Here is an 18,965-nt window from a genome sequence, read left to right as displayed (position 1 = left end):
TGGCTTCCAGACACTGCCCTTTGTAAGGACCAGAGAGCCTTATATTTTCACACACCGAAGTACAAATGTTGAGTCTCTACCCCACGAAATATGCAGTAGACACAATCATCTGAGTCACCATTCATTGTTCTCATCCACTGTATCCATACTTCCCTTTACTGTTATGCACAGTAGAAATTACAACAACTTTTTCACATTCCCACTCCATAATCCTCATGCCATGCCATATTCTTGATCCCTAATGGTCCACTTTCTATATCCAAGCCTAGGGCATGAGCACGCGACACAATGTCACACATGTGCTCACCTGCCTGCTTGCTTCTCATGAGAGCCTCCAGTGGAGACTCCAAGACTGATCCTGTTCTAAAGCCCATCTTTAGGCTTTGTCTCTCATCTTCATCCTCTTAGTTCTCTCAATAAAATCTCTCAGTTGAAATTGATAAATATTCACCAGCTTATGGCATATATAATAAATACACACACGCATGGAACTGCTTTAGTAATTGCTCTTAAAGTATTAAAGATTCCCTCTATAAACAGAACACACTTGCTCAGATGTGGAAATTAGAATGAGATATCCCCCATAGTTCCATGTATTTAAATATTTGGTCCCCCAGTGGGGCACTCTTTTCCTCTTTGCAGTTCAAGATGTGAACTCTCAACTTTTCTGCTGACATGTCTGCCTGCTTCCCACTTCACCATCGTAGAGACTGACACTCAGAAGCCATAAACTGAAACACTTCTGCAAGTTCTCATGGCCATGTTTTTTGCTTGTTTGGGACTTTTTTGGTTTTTGTTTGTTTTTTGTTTTGTTTTGCCTTTTATCACAGCCATAGAAAGTAACTGATATATCATGGATATGAACATAGGCAATATGATGCTTGGAGCCATGTTGACTGCAAGGACAATGGAGCTGGTGAGGAATATTTAGAAGAGCAGTTATACAGACTCAGACCAGGAACCACTTACATTACAGTGCCTGTACTCTTCCGGCGAATTTGAATTCCAAATGGATTCTCCTTGATGAGGACATCATAGAGACGGCCTTCAGAGGTGCTTGATGGAGCACTGGGGATGTTCAGAGGGACTGGAACTTCATACCGACTGTGGTTGGGATCATAGATCTAGGCCAGAGGAAATGATTTTATGTAAAGACAAATTTGTGCCATTACATGGTATTGCACCATATAATTCAAAATGACATGTGAAGATTTTGGATTCCTACCTCACAAAATTTTAGAGGATTGAAACACCAGATATCCTAAGTATACTTAACAGATCACTGCACAACATATAAATCTGTCAAAGCATGGCATTAATACTGTAAATATTCACAGCTATCTGTCATTTCAAAACAACACTTTGCACAAGTATAGTATTTTAGAGATGAATAACTCAGCATACTCTTAGCATATTTGACAAAGACTGGATGTTGAAAGTTTTGTCTTCTCTAACTTTACAGTCCAGAGCTTAATCAACCTACCAGAGAACTATGCCCAATGTAATAATTTAATCTGGGTAAGCATAATAGCTTAATATTATGGGCTCTAGAACATTTGTTCATCCATTTCAACATTGTGGTTAGCATCAAAAGTTCATTCTGAAATTGGTGGGGGACTGATAAACATGATATATAGTTTTATATGTGAATGTAGTATGAAATCAAAAAATATATTTTGATTTCAAAAATTACTGCTGAAAATGAAATATAAGGTAAGTAATTAAGGATCCATGTTCTACTGTTGGTTCAATAATAATAGGGTTAAGAACAAAATTGGGCAAGGTTATTATTGTGAAACACTGATGAATCATAGAAAATAGAGGAAAAGAACTCATACAGTTGAAGGATATCAGTTAATATAAACACTTAAAAGAAAGGTTTTCTGATTACAAAGAAGAAAATTATTTTGGACATTAAGGTGGTTTCATTGAAGAAATATACTATGAATCTTAAAAGCTTTGCCATGGTAAACCAAGCACAAAGAAAATGAAAGAAAAATGTTCTGGTAAAGAAATAACAAAAGCAAAGACTCAAGAGTGTTAACATGGGCTCAGAAAGACATAAGCATGGTGGACAGAATTACTGTACAACTAAATGGTTAGTGGGAAGGACTTGAGGCTGCATGCCCAAGCAACTTCATTCTGATGAGGACACACACATACAGCAAATCACAATAGAAGACATAGAACTCAAGTGCAGATGGCGCTCAGATTCTGAGGGCTCCTTTAGGTGAGGGCTCTCTGCCTTCATCATTGACTTATACTCTCCCAGCAGCATTTGACACCTCACTATATACCAGCCTGTGTGGGATTCCAATACTACCATGGTAGAAGACAAATCCCTCTCTAGGAGCAGTTCACAATTTAGTAAGGAAACAAACAACAAGATAGCTAGTCAATCCCTACTCCCTTGGTTTAATTAAACCATGCAAGGAAAAGTAATCACTTTCATGAGAATTACAAAGATGTCTCCAGTTACTGTATTCAAAATCATACTCTTCTTCATATATTGTCAATCACAAATCTGCTCAGTTTTCTCATTTCAATTAACATCACTACCATCCATAGATATGCATGCAATTTAGCAACAAGGTAGTGATTCCTTGGCCATCTTCCTCTTTTGGTCTATAGGACTGAGGGAGATGATTTCAAGGTTTCAAACACATCCACTATCTTACATCTCCTTTCTTATTCCAGTACAAACTCAGCCATAACTCACCAATCTTCCTACTATCCTCAGCTACTTCCTCTCCATGTATTCTCTCACAACCATTTCCCTTACACACAGTGATTCTCTTAATTTGAAATTAGTAGAGGTAACTCTATGGCATCAGACATCTAAATGATCTCATCATTTGAATGATGCTCTAAAGTATTTTGCTATGAAAATGAACATTTCTGTCAGAATTTTCTAACACAAGGTAGCAAAGCATACTGGAACTGGAAAGGCCTTGTTCACACCTGATAATGCATACCTTAAACTGCAGCATTTCATTCTTGTGGTAGGTCACTTTCAGTCGCAGTTGATTCACAGGTGTAGAGGGGAAGGCATTTCTGTGAGTAGAACCCTTCAAGGAGATGTCTGCTGTGGCCCCATTTGCATCATACTGAACATTGCTGACTGAGTACAGCTCATTAGCAAAGTAGCAATAAGGGACCCCAGGAGTGCTGGATACCTGGAAAGAAAATCAGTATCCTAGATCAGCAGGGATATGGAGTTATCAAACAAAGTTAGAAGAGACAAATTATTTGGCAAGAAATCCATAGGTACATTTGTTCCTGTCTATAACATTTACATAACCATGAATTTAAGTCCCTGCTCTGCTGGAGAGAGTATAATAGTAAATATATCCCAATCTTACCCAACTCCTCAACCTAAATAATGTTTATATGAAGCCTTTCTGTGGATTTTAATAAACTCATGGGTAAAGGGCTGTGATAAGACATTGTAGATTATATTTCAAGGGTTTTCAGTTTACATGAACATCTTCAGCATGATTACCTCCCAGATGCAGCCACGGGCAGTACAGTTTGCCTCAGAAGCACCATTCTCATCTGGATAGCAATCTATCCTTTCCTCGTCCCTTGTGAAGATGTCCCACTCAACCGTATATGCTTCTCCCAGTGTGAGATTGATATTTGTGATGATGGCAACCTGAAAGAATGAAAATTCATCCTCAGTACCAAAGTCTTATAAGACCTGAAACATTTTTATGGAAATTAAGTTTGAATGTTATTCTTAGTCTATCCTTATGTCCTACTTTTCATATTTTAAACAACACACTACAACATATGACGGCACAAGTATATATGTGCTTAGGGGATACTTAGTGGCTAAGGAAAATACAACTATTCTAAGAAAACCTTCTATAGTTCGTTGTCAAAAGAGAGAGACCAAGGAAAGCCTGTTATGATCAAACTTTTTCATTCCCTCCATGAACAACTTGAGCAACATTTATTTTGACAGAAATATTTTCTCCCCCTCTTTCCAAATTAATCTATTATTTCTTGTCCATCACCTCTCTATATCATGCCCCTCTTTGGTGTGGAGTGCCTAGATTAGAGGGCGCATATGTAATGTTGCTTGGGCTGTACTTACAGTGTTCTCTAGAATCTTATACAAATTACCTCACTTTTTATATCACATATATGCCAATTAAGTGTAAGACCGGGAAGTGGGAAATAGCATATATAAACTTCCATTTCCAACATTTTCAGCTTTTTCTCTGTTTTCTTTCTTTCTATTCTAATTTTTCCATTTTTCTTTTCCCTAGAATAGGGCATTGTGACTTGATTCATTCACCCTATTCCAATCCAGAGAGGAAAAAAAGAACATACTTATCACAAAGTGCAAGTACTAAATCACTGACCCCAAATTTTCAACTTTGAAATTTTAATTACAAGAAAACCTTCTGATTTTTCTGCTTCAGACTTCTTATCACATCATCTTCATAAATCCAATTTGGTTTTATGTATATGGGTGATTTGCCTGCATTATGTGTGTGCAGTGGCCGCAGATGCCAGATCCTGTTTAACTGGAGTTACAAATGCTTGGGAGATGGCATTTGGTGTTGAGAATAAAACCAGGGAAAGCAACCAGTGCTATCAACTTCTGAGCCATCTCTCCATATGCATAAAACTTTATCTTTCAAGGTGATAATCCATTCTATCCATGCCTTCTCCAGAAAGCTGGCCTCAACTACTCTACTAAGCTTAGGACATCAATTAAGGTCAAAGCAGATATTTTACCAATTTTGGTTTAGACACCTTAATACTTTCACATACTTTTATTTATGTTAATTGTATTTCTGACCATCCTGATTCAAGCAATAAAAAGTTACTTTGATAATATGTTAAATATCTTATGTCATAAACAAATCATGTTTTCACATATGTATCTTTCAACTGTCTTAAACTTGCCACAGACACAAACAACCACATAATCCTTTATATGCAACTTAGTAAAATATATATCCTCTTTAAGTATTGTCATATTGAAATGTCAAATGTGATCAATATGCCACATAATTAGATGTCTCAGGTGACTGGTTAGCCCAAATTTAAAAGATCCTCCAAACAGTATTGATTCAGCATTCCAGTGTCATGAGGAGCCTCAGGAGAAATCATCAGAACTGACTTAGGAAAGGATCCTCACAGGACTGAGGAAGTAGAGGAATGGAAGACAAGTCATACAGAAATAGTGGATCCCAATACATCTGGATAGTAGCACTTCCTATGTTAGTTAGCACCATCAACTCTTTTTCCATAAAATATTTCTTGCAAATGCATGATGGCGAACATATGATATGTCTTAAAAACCTAAGAAAGGAAAAGGCATATGATATGTCTTAAAAATCTAAGAAAGGAAAAGGAACATTAAAAGTTAAATAAATAAAAGCCCTGTGATTTTTTTATTCATATGATCTCTTTCTCTGCCTTCACCTTAGAGCACAAGCCATCAACTTTCACAGTCATGTCCTTGGATCCTGTCCCACACCCACTTAGAGAAAACCAAACCCAAAGCAAGAAGAAAACAAGGATGGGAAAAACTGAAGGCACAGTGGCTCCAGCATCTCTCTTTTTACCTTCTTTCTCCAGTACTCTAGCCTCCTCACCTGGCCTCAGATGTGCTCTGGTCCTTCAGTAACCGAGGTGATCTTAGCAAGAAGCAACATCATGACCTCAAGGAAGCTTGTGGAAAGCCTCCTCACAAAAGCAATTCTTACCTTCAGGTTTGAATTGTAAGTGACTTGAGGAGACACTTGAAGGAGAACTCCATTCTGTTTTACTCTAACATTGCGGAATTCCTGTGTCCCAAGTATTTTAATTTCCTGGAATTCTAGGTTATTGGGATCCTTATAGTTTGAACTTGAAACTGTCACCTCCAAATGGTTCTGAAACATACCACACATAAATATGAATAAATTATAAACTCATAGATTCCCTAAGCCATCAACACTCCATCCTAGACCACACCCCTAAGCTGCTCTGAAGGCCTCTCAGAGCATATTGATGGGGATGCAAATGTATTTTCATAAGCCAATAAAGAGAGTGGAAAAAACCCTCATACCTTTTAGAGAATTGTCCCTTACAATAACAGTTGATTTGCTGATTTAATACTATTGTCTCTTATTGATAACAAAGCTGATATAATTATGAATTAAGTCATAAATAGCAATTGTTTGCCTCTGATAAATATTGATAATTAAGTTATAAATACAGAACATATATAGTCATTTTCAGGCAAATCCCAAACAATATTCACACACAAAAAATGCTACTCACTTGAGTGACAGAAAATTCACTGAAAAGGTAGATATTTTGAGCCACAGTATCTGAAAGAAGAAAGCAAAGCCAGATTGCCCTGGTGTCCACAGAAGACAATATCACCTTCTTCTTAAAACTGATTCCTCATGGGGGGCTATTCCAAAAGCTTTTGCCTGTACATGGACTATGTTCTTCTAGCTGGATTGCCTTGCCTAGCCCCAGTGGCAGAGGATGAGCCTAGCCCTGCAAAGACTTGAAGTGGGGGAGATACCCAGAGGGCCCCCACCCACTCAGATGAGAATTGGGATGAGGGAAGTATTGTGGAGGTTGACTGTGAGGGTGCAGTGAGTGGGATGTAAAGTGAACAGGATAAAAATGAAATAATATTCAATTAAAAATAAAACTGATTCCTCATTCCTTTCCTGACTGTCAAGCACTTCAACAGGTCTGTGGATCACATTTCTTTCTACTTCATCCACCAGATACTTTGGCTGCTTCTGGATCTTTGCTAGATGATGCCACAGTGAATGTGTCGGGCCAAGTATCTATGACACGCTGTTTTCATTTTGGGGGGGGGGTGGGTACATACCTAGACATGGGACTTCTTGCTATGTAGTCGTTGCATTTTTAACATGTGAAGAAGTGTTTCTGCTATGTTCTATAATTTCTATGTATGTCTATTGTATGATTCATGGCCTTTGTTCATGGCAGGTTTAAATTCTCAACACTATACCCAAAATTAAAAGAGCTTTCCCCTATATTTCCTTCTAAGAGTTTTCTGTTAAGTCCATTGAGAACTTTTTCACAATACTTAAATTGGTAAAACAACAAACATATGTATCAGAAGATAAGCGAATAAAAGAATTACAGTACACACACACCATGAAATATTCCTTAATAGTAAAGCCCTGCACTTTGAGAACAAAAGTGAATCTGGATCATATTATACTAGATGTAAGTAAGTGAGACAATACAGAGAAGCAATGCATGGTCTCAGTGTATAAAAAAACTAAATAATTTGAACTGATATAGAGGACAAAAAAGGTACCTTTTTCAGGATAAGGTAGAAGGGGAAATTAGGAAAAGGTTTTCAAAGACTATGACATAATAAGAACAAATTTTAGAGAGCCAGTATTTTCAATAGTGGTTATGGCGTCAATGAAAATTATGATAACCAGAGCACAATGCCTATATGTACAGTCTGTGCAGCTGCATGTTGTCTTTTCTTTAATACTATAACTGAGAAAATTTCCTTTGCCACACTCCGAAGGCAATGATCTTATTGGACTCTTTCCCCAGTGAGTGTCATGAGAATTACTAGTACATTGGAGACAAGAAAGAAAGAGAGGGGTAAAGGAGAGACAGAGGGAGAAAGAACATGTTCATGTTAAATGTTTATAATCAGGAATGTGTGTGTTGTGCTTGCTGCCTTCCCAATTTGGGTATGCTTTTCCTATCATCAACAGTCCCCTCTCTGCAAGGACTTGGGGGGAAAGATATTTACAGTGAATGTGAATTACAAGAACAGTCATGTAAATCTGTTTTGTAAAAATGAAGTGAAAGATGGTTAAACATTACTGACAAAGAGGGAATTCAGAAGGAGAGTTACAGAGACAAAGACAGAGAGATGTTCTCTATCTGTGGTTCATCCATCATGGCCTCTGACCAGTACAAATAGAAGCAAATGTTTTCTCTGGGCTGCTGCTGCTAGGATGTCTGGTGAGATATCACCCACAGCTGGATGACCAGCAGGAGTAAAGGGAATCTGGGGCAGGTCTGCAATGGCCATACCCTCTCAAGGCACTCACCCTTCGACTGCCCATCATCCCAGAACAGCTCTCCTCTTGCTTCTTTGTTCTCATCCAGGGCAATGATAAGACCAAGAGGATTCTTCCGGCTATTAGGGAACAGATTCACACAAGAAACAAATCCTTAGGGCTCAAAGGATTTTGACAAACATCTATACCATGTTTCCATTAGTAAAAGTTCCTGCTATCAGCCAGTACTGTTTTCTTTCCAATACAAAGACAAGATTGGCAGGTGCTCCTCTCTCTAATAGTTCACATGGGATAAAAACACCCTAAAGCATAGCACAAATACATACAAAGGAAGCAGGATTATGAGGCCAGAATAATACTACAATAAAAAAATTGTGGCTGAAAATATCATTTAGAAGACAGATTATCAGAAGATGAAGAAATCCTCCACAATAGTGCTATGCTTGGGTATTTAGAGTTCACAATCAATTGCTATGAAGAAGATACTTGTTTCACAAAACAGTTTTTCTGATAAAGCAAAATTATACAATAGGATCATATATTGAATGGCCACTTTCCTTATTTGATCACTTATTATTTTGCCTTGTCAGACAAACATAGATTACCAGGAGTTTGGAAGTGATAGCAATCACTGTGCTGGAGAGCTGGAGATATCTGACCCTAGCCTTTGAGAAAGCAGTTGGAAGTAGGGAGTCGATGTAGCTCGGTGAACATGCATTTTTTTCAAATATGCATAGTCTTTTGCTAAGCACAATGGGTGAGAAGCCGAAATGCATGAAGACAAAGACTGCTGGGGAACTAGAGTAACATGTTCCGCCAGGGCTAGCCTGTGTGCTGAAAGGACTCCAGGACAACTGCTGCTCAAGGCAACGTAAAACTATGCTCTTTACTTCTAAATACTCTATCCTTGCAGTCCAGATCTCAAGCCAGCTCCATGTTTTTATTTTAGGGAGTGAAAGTTTAATAGCAGTGTGCAAAACAGTCTGGTATTGAACAATTATAAAGAGAAGAAAACAGAAGTCTTTGCATTTGTTTTCACAAAAAGTCAATCATTTGAAATTTTAGGATAACAAATGTAGTTCAATGGGAAATACTGATTTCCAGAATCCTAAGAATTCTCAGCATATTAAAATTAAGTAAGCTGCACATCTACATATGAGTCAGAGGCCTCGTTCCAGCCAATGTATGTTCTTTGGTTGGTTGCTCAGGCTCTAAGAAGCCCTAAGGGTCCAGGTTAGTTGATTCCTGATAGTTTTCCTGTGAAGTTCCTACCCCCTTCAAGGCCCTCAATCCTTCCCCTAACTCTTCCATAAGAGTCCCTGAGGCTCTGTCCGGTGTTAAACTGTGGGTCTCTGCATCTGTTTCAGTCTGCTGATAGATGGAGCCTCTCAGAGGACAGTTATGCTAGGTTCCTATCTGGAAGCATAACAGCAGATCATTAATAGTGTCAGGGATTGGTGCTTGGCCATGGGATGGGTTTCAAGTTGGGCAGACTATTGGTTGGCCATTCCCTCAGTCTCTGCTCTACCTTTGTCCCTGCATTTCTTGTAGCAGATGAGCAGCTAGTTTTCATGTGGGTCCCCCAACAACTAGGACATGGATTGTCCCTAAAGCTGTTGCCTGTCTATGGAATCTGTTCCCCAGACTGGGCTGCCTTGCCTGGTCTCAGTGGGAGAAGATGAACCTAGCAGAGACTTGATGTGCCAGGGTGGGAGGGAGCCTCCCTCTCAGAGGAGAAGGGGATGAGGCATGGGAGAGGAATTCTGTGACAGGGAGACTAGGAAGGAAGGCAGATCAGGGTTTTAAATTAATTAATTTATTTATTAATTTAATTATTATTAATTTAATTAATTAATTAATTCAAATAAGGGAATAGTTTTAGAGACACATGACAGAAACATGCAACTCTTCAGTGGAATACAGATGGAGTCTATAACTGGAGTCAATGATGAGTAGAAATTTGTGACATTGTTAAGTGGCTATATTATTATTATATAATTTTAAATTTCTTAAATTTTAAATATATTTTGATCATATTCTTTTCATCCCCCAAGTCCTTCCAGATTGTCCCCCATCACTGGCTCAACTTTAAGTTTTCTCAAAAAGCAAACAAAAACCCAATATAAAAAAGCAAAAAATAAATAGAACAAAATAAAACCACACCCAAAAAGAAAAATATAAATACCACACTATTAAGGCATATATTAAAAAACACAAAAAACAAACAAAAACCCAAACAACTACAACAGAAAACAAAACCTGGAGTCCATCATATATCAGTCAGCTATACCTGAAAATGAGGCCTGTCTTGGAGTAGTTGATATGCCCAGTGTCACTCTATTGGAGAAAACTGATTGTCCCTCTCCCAGCAGGTGTAACTGACACTTCAGTTGTTAACCTTTACCCTAGTAGCTGTGATTTCATTTGTCATAGGAAGGAAAGAGCTTGGTGGAAGGAATGGAAAGGAAGACGAGTGTTTTAAAAAGATGGACAGTGAATCCAAATCTAGACATGAGAATTCATGGGCCAAGAGCAAAAAAAAAAAATCACCAACAGACACATGGGTAAAGGCAGTAGGTGATCATCTAACCAGGTTTGCCCAGAATGGAGTCTTCTGAAGAAATAGGACTTTCAGTGCCAATACTGAACATGCCTTTAGAAACCAGGAAGACTGAGCATTCTAGCTGTCAGTGGGTTCTGACACATACAGAGAGATTGGGGGAGGCATAGAGTAAAAACCCTTCAAAAACCAATAAGGGTACAGTTCTATCTCATAAGCTTCTAAGAAAGGGTCAAGTGAAGTCCAGAAAGGCACATTCTACTCTAGCATCTCTCAAACCTACAGTCTAGAGCAGCATATCCCACAATGTTGTCCTTTGTCAGTCCTGTGCCCACTTAGAGTCCCATGCTTATACCTGGCTTCTGTGGTTGTGGCTGGCTGCTGTGTGGGGAAGATGTAGCCCCCTCGAAGGTGAAGTCCAATCTTGTCTCCAGGAAGTTCCATCTCAATGCTTTGCTTTCTCCATGCCAATTGCTCTCCCTGGGGCAAGCAGATAAATCAAACACATTGGCTTCATAGTGTGTGGACCTCCATCATGCTGAGCTCCCTAAGGTGCTATCTCTTTCTGCTTAGTAGGATTTAGCAGAATTACTCTCTACCCAGACAATCAAACAAAGGAAAGCTAAAGTGTAGGTCAGCTCAGGGTTTGTAAAACCTTTTTGCTGAGCCTGTCTGATGTGTGTTATGAGGACTGATACTTCTGAGCTAATCATCTGAATTCTGGCTAAGCTCAAACCGTCCAGGAGGCTCTCTAATGCTTGCTCAGGAAAAGCACTTTGAGTCTTTCTGTTCTTGTATAATGAAGTGTTAAAGTGACAGACTCCCTCTTCCAAAGCTGTGCTGTGAACTTATAGAAATACAGTGTACTGGCAGAGCTCCCAGGGATTAAACCACCAACCAAAGAGTACACATGGAAGGACCCATGGCTCCAGCTACATATGAGCAGAAGATGACCATTTCAGACATCAATGAGAAGAGAGGCCATTGGTCCTGTGAAGGCTTGATTCCCCAGAATAGGGGAATGCAAGTCAGGAAATGGGGGGAGCAGGGGGAGCAGGGGGAGCAGGGGGAGCAGTGATAGTATAGGAGATTTGTGGAGGGGTAACACAGAAAGGGATACCATTTGAAATGTAAATAAAGCAAATATCTAATTAAAAAGAAAAAAGAAAAACACTGCAAAAGTACTCCTCCGTACATGAATGGTGGGACCCTAGCTCTAGAGAGTCACCCTCTCTGTGCAGCTGCAGCTGCTCTCTTGAGTTTAAGAACAGTTCCGGCTACTTACGGTCTCATAGTCGTACCAGGTGGCATTAGGCACATATGCTGTCACTTTCTCTGCACCCTAAAATTAAATTTAAAAAATTATCCTCATGACTCAGCCTCTGATGACATAAGAATGTCTTAGTATAGGACAGGGACTTCCCAGCCATATTAGGGGAACATATAGCCTCCCCCCTCACCATTGTTGAACTATGCCATTTTTCTAGTACAGATAAGAGAAACTATAACATGTCACTCTGGATCATGGGGGCCACAAATGGGCTGGATTATAATTAGAAACAACAAAAATGATGATGGAATGTCCTGTGGGGACAATTTCAGCTTTCTGTGAATTGTCCCATTTAATCCTCTCTGTGCCTCATTTGTTAGATGCGGTTACAATTCCTGCCTTTGACATTGAGAAGCCTGCATTCCCACCTAGCTGGCAAAGATCATCTACTCTGACAACCTTGACTTCAGAGTGAGTGTTGGCCTCTGCTTCATCGTGGCTCATCCATAACAGTTATAATGACCTGCTGAGCCACACGCTCATTCCCAAATCAAAGTCACCAGTAGGTGCTTATGCACTGACTGCGAACTTGCCTAGAAAAAGAGTCCTCTAAAGAAGAAAATGTCTATCAGATATGCTACTACAAAATGCTCCTGGATACTATTCTCCATTGATTCAACCAACCAGGCATCAGCAGTGAGTTTGTAATAGAGGGGAGAGGAGATTTTGGGGGTGCTGAGCAGAAGCAGAGGCAGAGGATACCCGCCTGTCTCCATGAGAACACTTACCTGATCCAGAACAGGAGTGATGAGGAGACCTGGTCCCCACAGAAATTGCCGGTCTATGCCCCATGTATTGCTGTCTTCATAGAACCTAGATATCAAAGAGATAGGTCACAGAGAGGTAGGTCAGTGCTCCTGAAATCTCCCCCACAATCTAACCAAAGCACTTAGGCTACCTGGAAAACACCCACAATCATCACTGCATGATACCCACTCTACTCTACCTCCCTCCACCCCATGCAGATCTCTGTAGCATATCCATATCTGTCTATAAACCTTCCTGCTCTCGCTCTAGGGAACACAGACGTTCCTATTCCAGTATCTAGTCTAGGCAGATCCCAAGCTTTGATATCGTTTACTGTATCTCCCACTGAAATCTAAGTAAGATAACCTACAAATTTTATGACTAGCTTATTGTCAAAAACAAATCTGTGGTTGGAGCTAGCAGATCAATGCAAGCATTCCCAGATATGTGGATGTCAGAATGGTCACAGCTTCAAATACTGCCTGAGCTCCAAAGAAGAGATTCAACAGATCCTGTCTCAAAACTAAACGTGTTTAAAAGGGTTGATGTGTAGTTCAGCGGCAGAGGACTTGCAGACTACGTGCAAGGCTCGAAGCTTGCTTCTCAGTCTTATCCCCTCCCACAGGCACAGCAAAAGTAGAGAGCAGCATCAGATCGCAAAATACCAGAGTATACACAATTTTCAATTTTAAAATATCTGCTTTTAAACAAGGGATTCCAGGAGGTAAGAATTTTACCCCAGAAGTGATCATAAGTGTGTGTGTATGTTTGTGTGTGTGTGTGTGTGTGTGTGTGTGTGTGTGTGTGTCTAAGGTTTGCATCTACAACACTTAAGTAATTTAGCATTATTTTGAAAAGGAAAGGTTCCCAAGAAACTGCCTGCTGAGTTAAATCAGAGATTCCACCTGGCTAGCTAATAAGAATAATGGAATTCTCAGCATCAATTTTGAGATTTTTTTACTTACAAATTACAGTCTTATTCCTACAGATACAATCCTAGCATCACAGCACATATATGTAGTGCAGAGCCTCATTCTAAGATCTTTCGAGTTAAACTAAAAAGAGTTGGGAGTGGAAGGTAAGTGGTAGATTTCTTGCCCAGTATATGTGAAGCCTTGGGACTAATCTGCATGCACATGCACACACACACACACACACACACACACACACACCTGAACACCTTGCTTGGGTGGTTTTATATTTTACTCTAGTATTCTGACAAAGTCAACAACCCCCTGTTTACATTAGCAGAATGTTAGGAGAGCTTACTCGTGCAGAAGAGGCCTAGCTACAGTATCTCCCCGACTGTGTGCTCTGTAGAAGAGTGTATAGAGGTAAGGCAGCAGAGTGTAGCGGATGTTAAGGTAGTGCCTAGATGAATTCAACAGCAAGGAGTCATTTCCAAAAAAGGCAGGATCCTGTTCCTAAAAGAAAAGAGAGTTTGCAGTTGTGAGTTGACTGTGGGCAAGCTGGGCACACCGAGAATGATTTCAGAGATCATGTGGTATGACCCAGAATTTGATGCTGCATACATATCTGGGGCCTCGGTTTCCCTTTGTCTATGAGTGACACAGCTGGAGAACATGATGTCAAATAAGCTGCCATTGCAGCATACAACTCACCCTATCTCACTCACATGTTAGAACTGCCCAGCTAAGAGGCTTGATTAACTAATTAAACCTTGATAAATAATTTTGAAATGTTTCTCCATCTTCATACTCATTACAAAAACAAGAAATGTAGAATGATTGCATAGAGGTTTTACAAACTCTTAAATGTCATCATTTCCATTTTTTATTTTTAGCTTTCTGAGATTTCCATTTTTTTTAGTGATGTGATAGCCCCTGTCAGCATCCTAGCAGCCAACTAACCTATTCCATGATACTTCACTCCAGCTACCTTCTAAAGGGTAAGCGTTGAGCCAGCTACTGACTCAGCAGCTAATTATTTCAATTATTTATTACATAATAAATATTAATCAAATATTTATTTTTTAAATTACTTTAAATATTTGACTTACTAAATATTAATTAAATATTTATTTAATTAAGTTATTCTCCATTTATTCTCATTTATGAATTTTTAAAACAAGGGTGCTAGGTAGCACAGGCTAGTCTTGAATTCCTGATCATCCTGCCACTATCTTTCTTTTTATTTTATTCGATATATTTTTTATTTACATTTCAAATGCTTTCTGGTCCCCCACTCCCTGAAAGTCACATAAGCCCCCTTCCCTCCCCCTGTTCTCCCACCCACCCCTTCCCACTTCCCTGTTCTGGTTTTGCCTTATACTGCTACACTGACTCTTTCCAGAACAAGGGGTCACTCCTCCATTCTTCTTGTACCTCATTTGATGTGTGGATTACGTTTTGGGTATTCCAGGTTTCCAGGCTAATATCCACTTATTAGTGAGTGCATACCATGATTGATCTTTTGAGACTGGGTTACCTCACTTAGTATGATGTTCTCCAGCTCCATCCATTTGCCTAAGAATTTCATGAATTCATTGTTTCTAATGGCTGCTTAGTACTCCATTGTGTATATATACCACATTTTTTGCATCCATTCTTCTGTTGAGGGATACCTGTGTTCTTTCCAGCTTCTGGCTATTATAAATAGGGCTGCTATGAACATTATGGAGCATATATGCTTATGACCTGCTGGGGAATCATCTGGGTATATGCCCAGGAGTGGTATAACAGGATCTTTCAGACGTGAAGTGCCCAGTTTTCTGAGGAACCGCCAGACTGATTTCCAGAGTGGTTGTACCAATTTGCAACCCCACCAGCAATGGAGGAGTGTTCCTCTTTCTCCACATCCTCGCCAACACCTGCTGTCTCCTGAGTTTTTAATCTTAGCCATTCTGACTGGTGTAAGGTGGAATCTCAGGGTTGTTTTGATTTGAATTTCCCTGATGACCAATGAAGGTGAGCATTTTTTAAGATGTTTCTCCGCCACCCGAAGTTCTTCAGGTGAAAATTCTTTGTTTAACTCTGTACCCCATTTTGTAATAGGGTTATTTGGTTTTCTGGGGTCTAACTTCTTGAGTTCTTTGTATATATTGGATATTAGTCCTCTATCTGATGTAGAGTTGGTGAAGATCTTTTCCCAATTTGTTGGTTGCTGATTTGTTCTTTTGATGGTGTCCTTTGCTTTACAGAAACTTTGTAATTTTATGAGGTCCCATTTGTCAATTCTTGATCTTAGAGCATACACTATTGGTGTTCTGTTCAGGAACTTTCCCCCTATACCGATGTCCTCAAGGGTCTTCCCCAGTTTCTTTTCTATTAGCTTCAGAGTGTCTGGCTTTATGTGGAGGTCCTTGATCCATTTGGAATTGAGCTTAGTACAATGAGACAAGGATGGATCAATTCTCATTCTTCTACATGCTGACCTCCAGTTGAACCAGCACAATTTGTTGAAAAGGCTATCTTTTTTACATTGGATGTTTTCAGCCCCTTTGTCAAGGATCAAGTGGCCATAAGTGTGTGCGTTCATTTCTGGATCTTCAATCCTGTTCCATTGATCCACCTGCCTGTCACTGTACCAATACTATGCAGTTTTTAACACTATTGCTCTGTAGTATTGCTTGAGGTCAGGGATACTGATTCCCCCAGAATTTCTTTTGTTGTTGAGAATAGTTTCAGCTATCCTGGGTTTTTGTTATTCCAGATGAATTTGAGAATTGGTCTTTCTAACTCTATGAAGAATTGAGTTGGGATTTTGATGGGTATTGCATTGAATTTGTATATTGATTTTGGCAAAATGGCCATTTTAACTCTATTAATCATGCCAATCCATGAGCATAGGAGATTTTCCCATTTTTTGAGGTCTTCTTCCATTTCCTTCTTCAGAGTCTTGAAGTCCTTGTCATACAGATCTTTCACATGTTTGGTAAGAGTCACCCCAAGGTACTTTATACTGACTCAATTGTGAACTCTTAACCCTTCCTTTGCTTAAGAATTGACTGGTTTTGTTTGTTTGCCTGTTTGTTTCGGGTTTTTTTTTTTTTTATTTAGTTTGGTTTTGTTTTTGGTTTTTCCACGCAGGGTTTCTCTGTGTAGACCTGGTTGTCCTGGAACTCTCATTGTAGATCAGGCTGGCCTCAAATCCTGAGATCCAACTGCCTCTGCCTTCCAAGTGCCAGGCTACCCTTGAACAGCATCAGGCTGACTCTTAACATCATTATTTAAATAACTGTCTCTAGATTCTAGACCCAAGAAAGCCATTCACACAAAAATGATCAACCAGTAACTATTTTTTAAAAAATGAAACTTGTCCCAATGACAGCAATAAGTGAGAGACTGGGACTTTGGGACATTCTATGATCAATAAGTCCTCATTCCTGGCAAATGGGTCCCAAATCAGCATATGTGCAGTGTATTATAAAGCTGGCTCAACAGATTTCATGGTGGAAATACAAACTGATCCAGTTTTAGTGCACACCCAATGTACCTTGATTATACTCCCCAGCTGATTTACCTTGTAACCTTGGCCATTGTGATTCCGAGAAAATGGATAAAATGCCCCCAGCTGCATCCAGCGTCTGCAGAGCTCCTCATTTGTGTCCAGAGAAAAGCCACATATATCAGCCCCTACCTATAATGACACAAGGACAGCATGTTTATGACACTCTCACCCACTTCTGTTGCTTTCTACCAGGGACTTCTTAACTGAACTTTGTTCAAAGCTCTTACCCAGAAGGCTAATGTGATGTGGCCAGAATCGCCATTTAGCCCACATCCATATTTCTGTTAGATGACTCCTTTCCTGCTGTGGTGTATCATTTTCTTAAACAAATGGAGCACTGTAACTTTTTATGGACAGTTGTTGCTAATACCAATAATATTATTGGACCACATCCTTTTCTGAAGCCCAACTCTGATCATGTCACTCACTTCACCAAACTCTCCACAGTTTCCTTGCTATCCCTTCTATCAAATCTTTAAACCTGGTGGCAATCTACCCTTGTAGAAAACAAGCTGTTCCCATTTTCCACTTTGATCTTAGCGGCACATCTACCATTCCCTTTAAGTCCCTTTTGCTTGAGATTATTTCACGCTCTTAAAATGAGCTTCTCCCTGGTTCCCTGGTTCAACTTAAGCACCATCTTTTCTGTGGAGTCTTTTGAGCTCCTCCCCTGACTCACTCTGACCCTTACAATCATATCAAATTGATAGATATCCTTCTCAGAATCTCTCATAATGTTCAATATGTGCATCCCTATGGGTTTTTATCCTGGATTACCATAACTATTTGTTTGCTTGTGTGCCTCCATATTCTGTTGTTGCAAGCCACCCTTACTTCATTTAGCATCTTGTACACAGTAAGCCCTCAATAAATGTATCTGGTGAATTTGACTAAGCACTGCAAAGCTTGTCATGTGTTATAGGATAGTATGCTCATCTGGGAACTAGTTACATACATGATGTGTTCCGTGTATGCATGCATCTGATAAGTTACATAGATCTGTGCCATGTATGCATACATCTAATTAGTTACACAGGTGTGGTCCATGTATGTATGCATTTGGTTTAGACTAAAGAACTAGTGCACTTTTTGTGTGTTAGACACTGAAGAAGGATATTTCAGGAGCTAGTCAGGGTTATTATTTGCATCAGCCAGCTCAGAAAATGAGGCTGTGGTATCAGAGCTACAGTGATGGTAATGTAGAATGATGTTAAAGCCCTAGGCCATGTTAGGTTTTATAGTAAGAAAACTTGTCCAAAGGGAGCTTTATGGGGACTAGGAGTAATAAGAGAGCTTGGGAAAGGGACTCACCATTGGGATACCAAAGAGGTTGAACTCAAGCATGCCTGGGATAGACCACTGAAGATCCTTCCAGGTGGCAGTGTTATCTCCTAACCAGTGGGCTGCAAATTTGCCAGAACCAGCGAAAGTAGAACGTGTTAGGATGAAGCTTCTCTTGTCTGGGAACACGGTCTTCACAGCTCTGGGAAAGAATGGATTTAGGGGGTCAGTGGGGAGCTCAGTTGGTCTCAGAACAATAATAGCAAGAATAGTAAAAAACAAACATCTCATCCTCCTCCGTTCCTTTTCTTCAAAAATTGTTAAAGAGACTATTAGAGAAATGTACCACAGCATGTATTCATGTTTTGTTTAGCTTTGTTTTATACAGGCCATTAGACTCATAATTTCCAACAACTTCAAAAGCAGCCTTGAGAGTGTGGGGAACTAGAGGTATGTGAATTTCACAAAACAAAAGAGAAACTTAATCTAAGTAAACAAAATACATTAGTCTTTCTATCACAAGACCAAATAA

At 39.5% G+C, this 18,965-nt stretch overlaps 1 protein-coding gene across 1 annotated transcript in view; it reads right to left on the bottom strand.

The window, feature by feature from the left end:
• Mgam (maltase-glucoamylase) overlaps window positions 1-18,965 on the bottom strand; it is a 166,194-nt gene that overhangs the window by 109,733 nt on the left and 37,496 nt on the right. Inside the window, exons 16-23 of the mRNA XM_052173524.1 lie at window positions 18,464-18,635; window positions 17,165-17,281; window positions 13,952-14,106; window positions 12,664-12,748; window positions 11,891-11,947; window positions 10,961-11,085; window positions 8,076-8,164; window positions 6,286-6,335 (exon numbers count right to left, since the gene is read on the bottom strand). Of these exons, the coding sequence (XP_052029484.1) occupies window positions 6,286-6,335; window positions 8,076-8,164; window positions 10,961-11,085; window positions 11,891-11,947; window positions 12,664-12,748; window positions 13,952-14,106; window positions 17,165-17,281; window positions 18,464-18,635 (850 nt within the window). The remainder of the gene's footprint in view (window positions 1-6,285; window positions 6,336-8,075; window positions 8,165-10,960; window positions 11,086-11,890; window positions 11,948-12,663; window positions 12,749-13,951; window positions 14,107-17,164; window positions 17,282-18,463; window positions 18,636-18,965) is intronic.

The sequence above is a fragment of the Apodemus sylvaticus genome, chromosome 2 (genome assembly GCF_947179515.1).
Source record: "Apodemus sylvaticus chromosome 2, mApoSyl1.1, whole genome shotgun sequence".
Lineage (NCBI taxonomy): Eukaryota > Metazoa > Chordata > Mammalia > Rodentia > Muridae > Apodemus > Apodemus sylvaticus.
The sequence above is the reverse complement of the archived record's forward strand: the minus strand, read 5'-3'. Positions and strand labels throughout refer to the sequence as shown.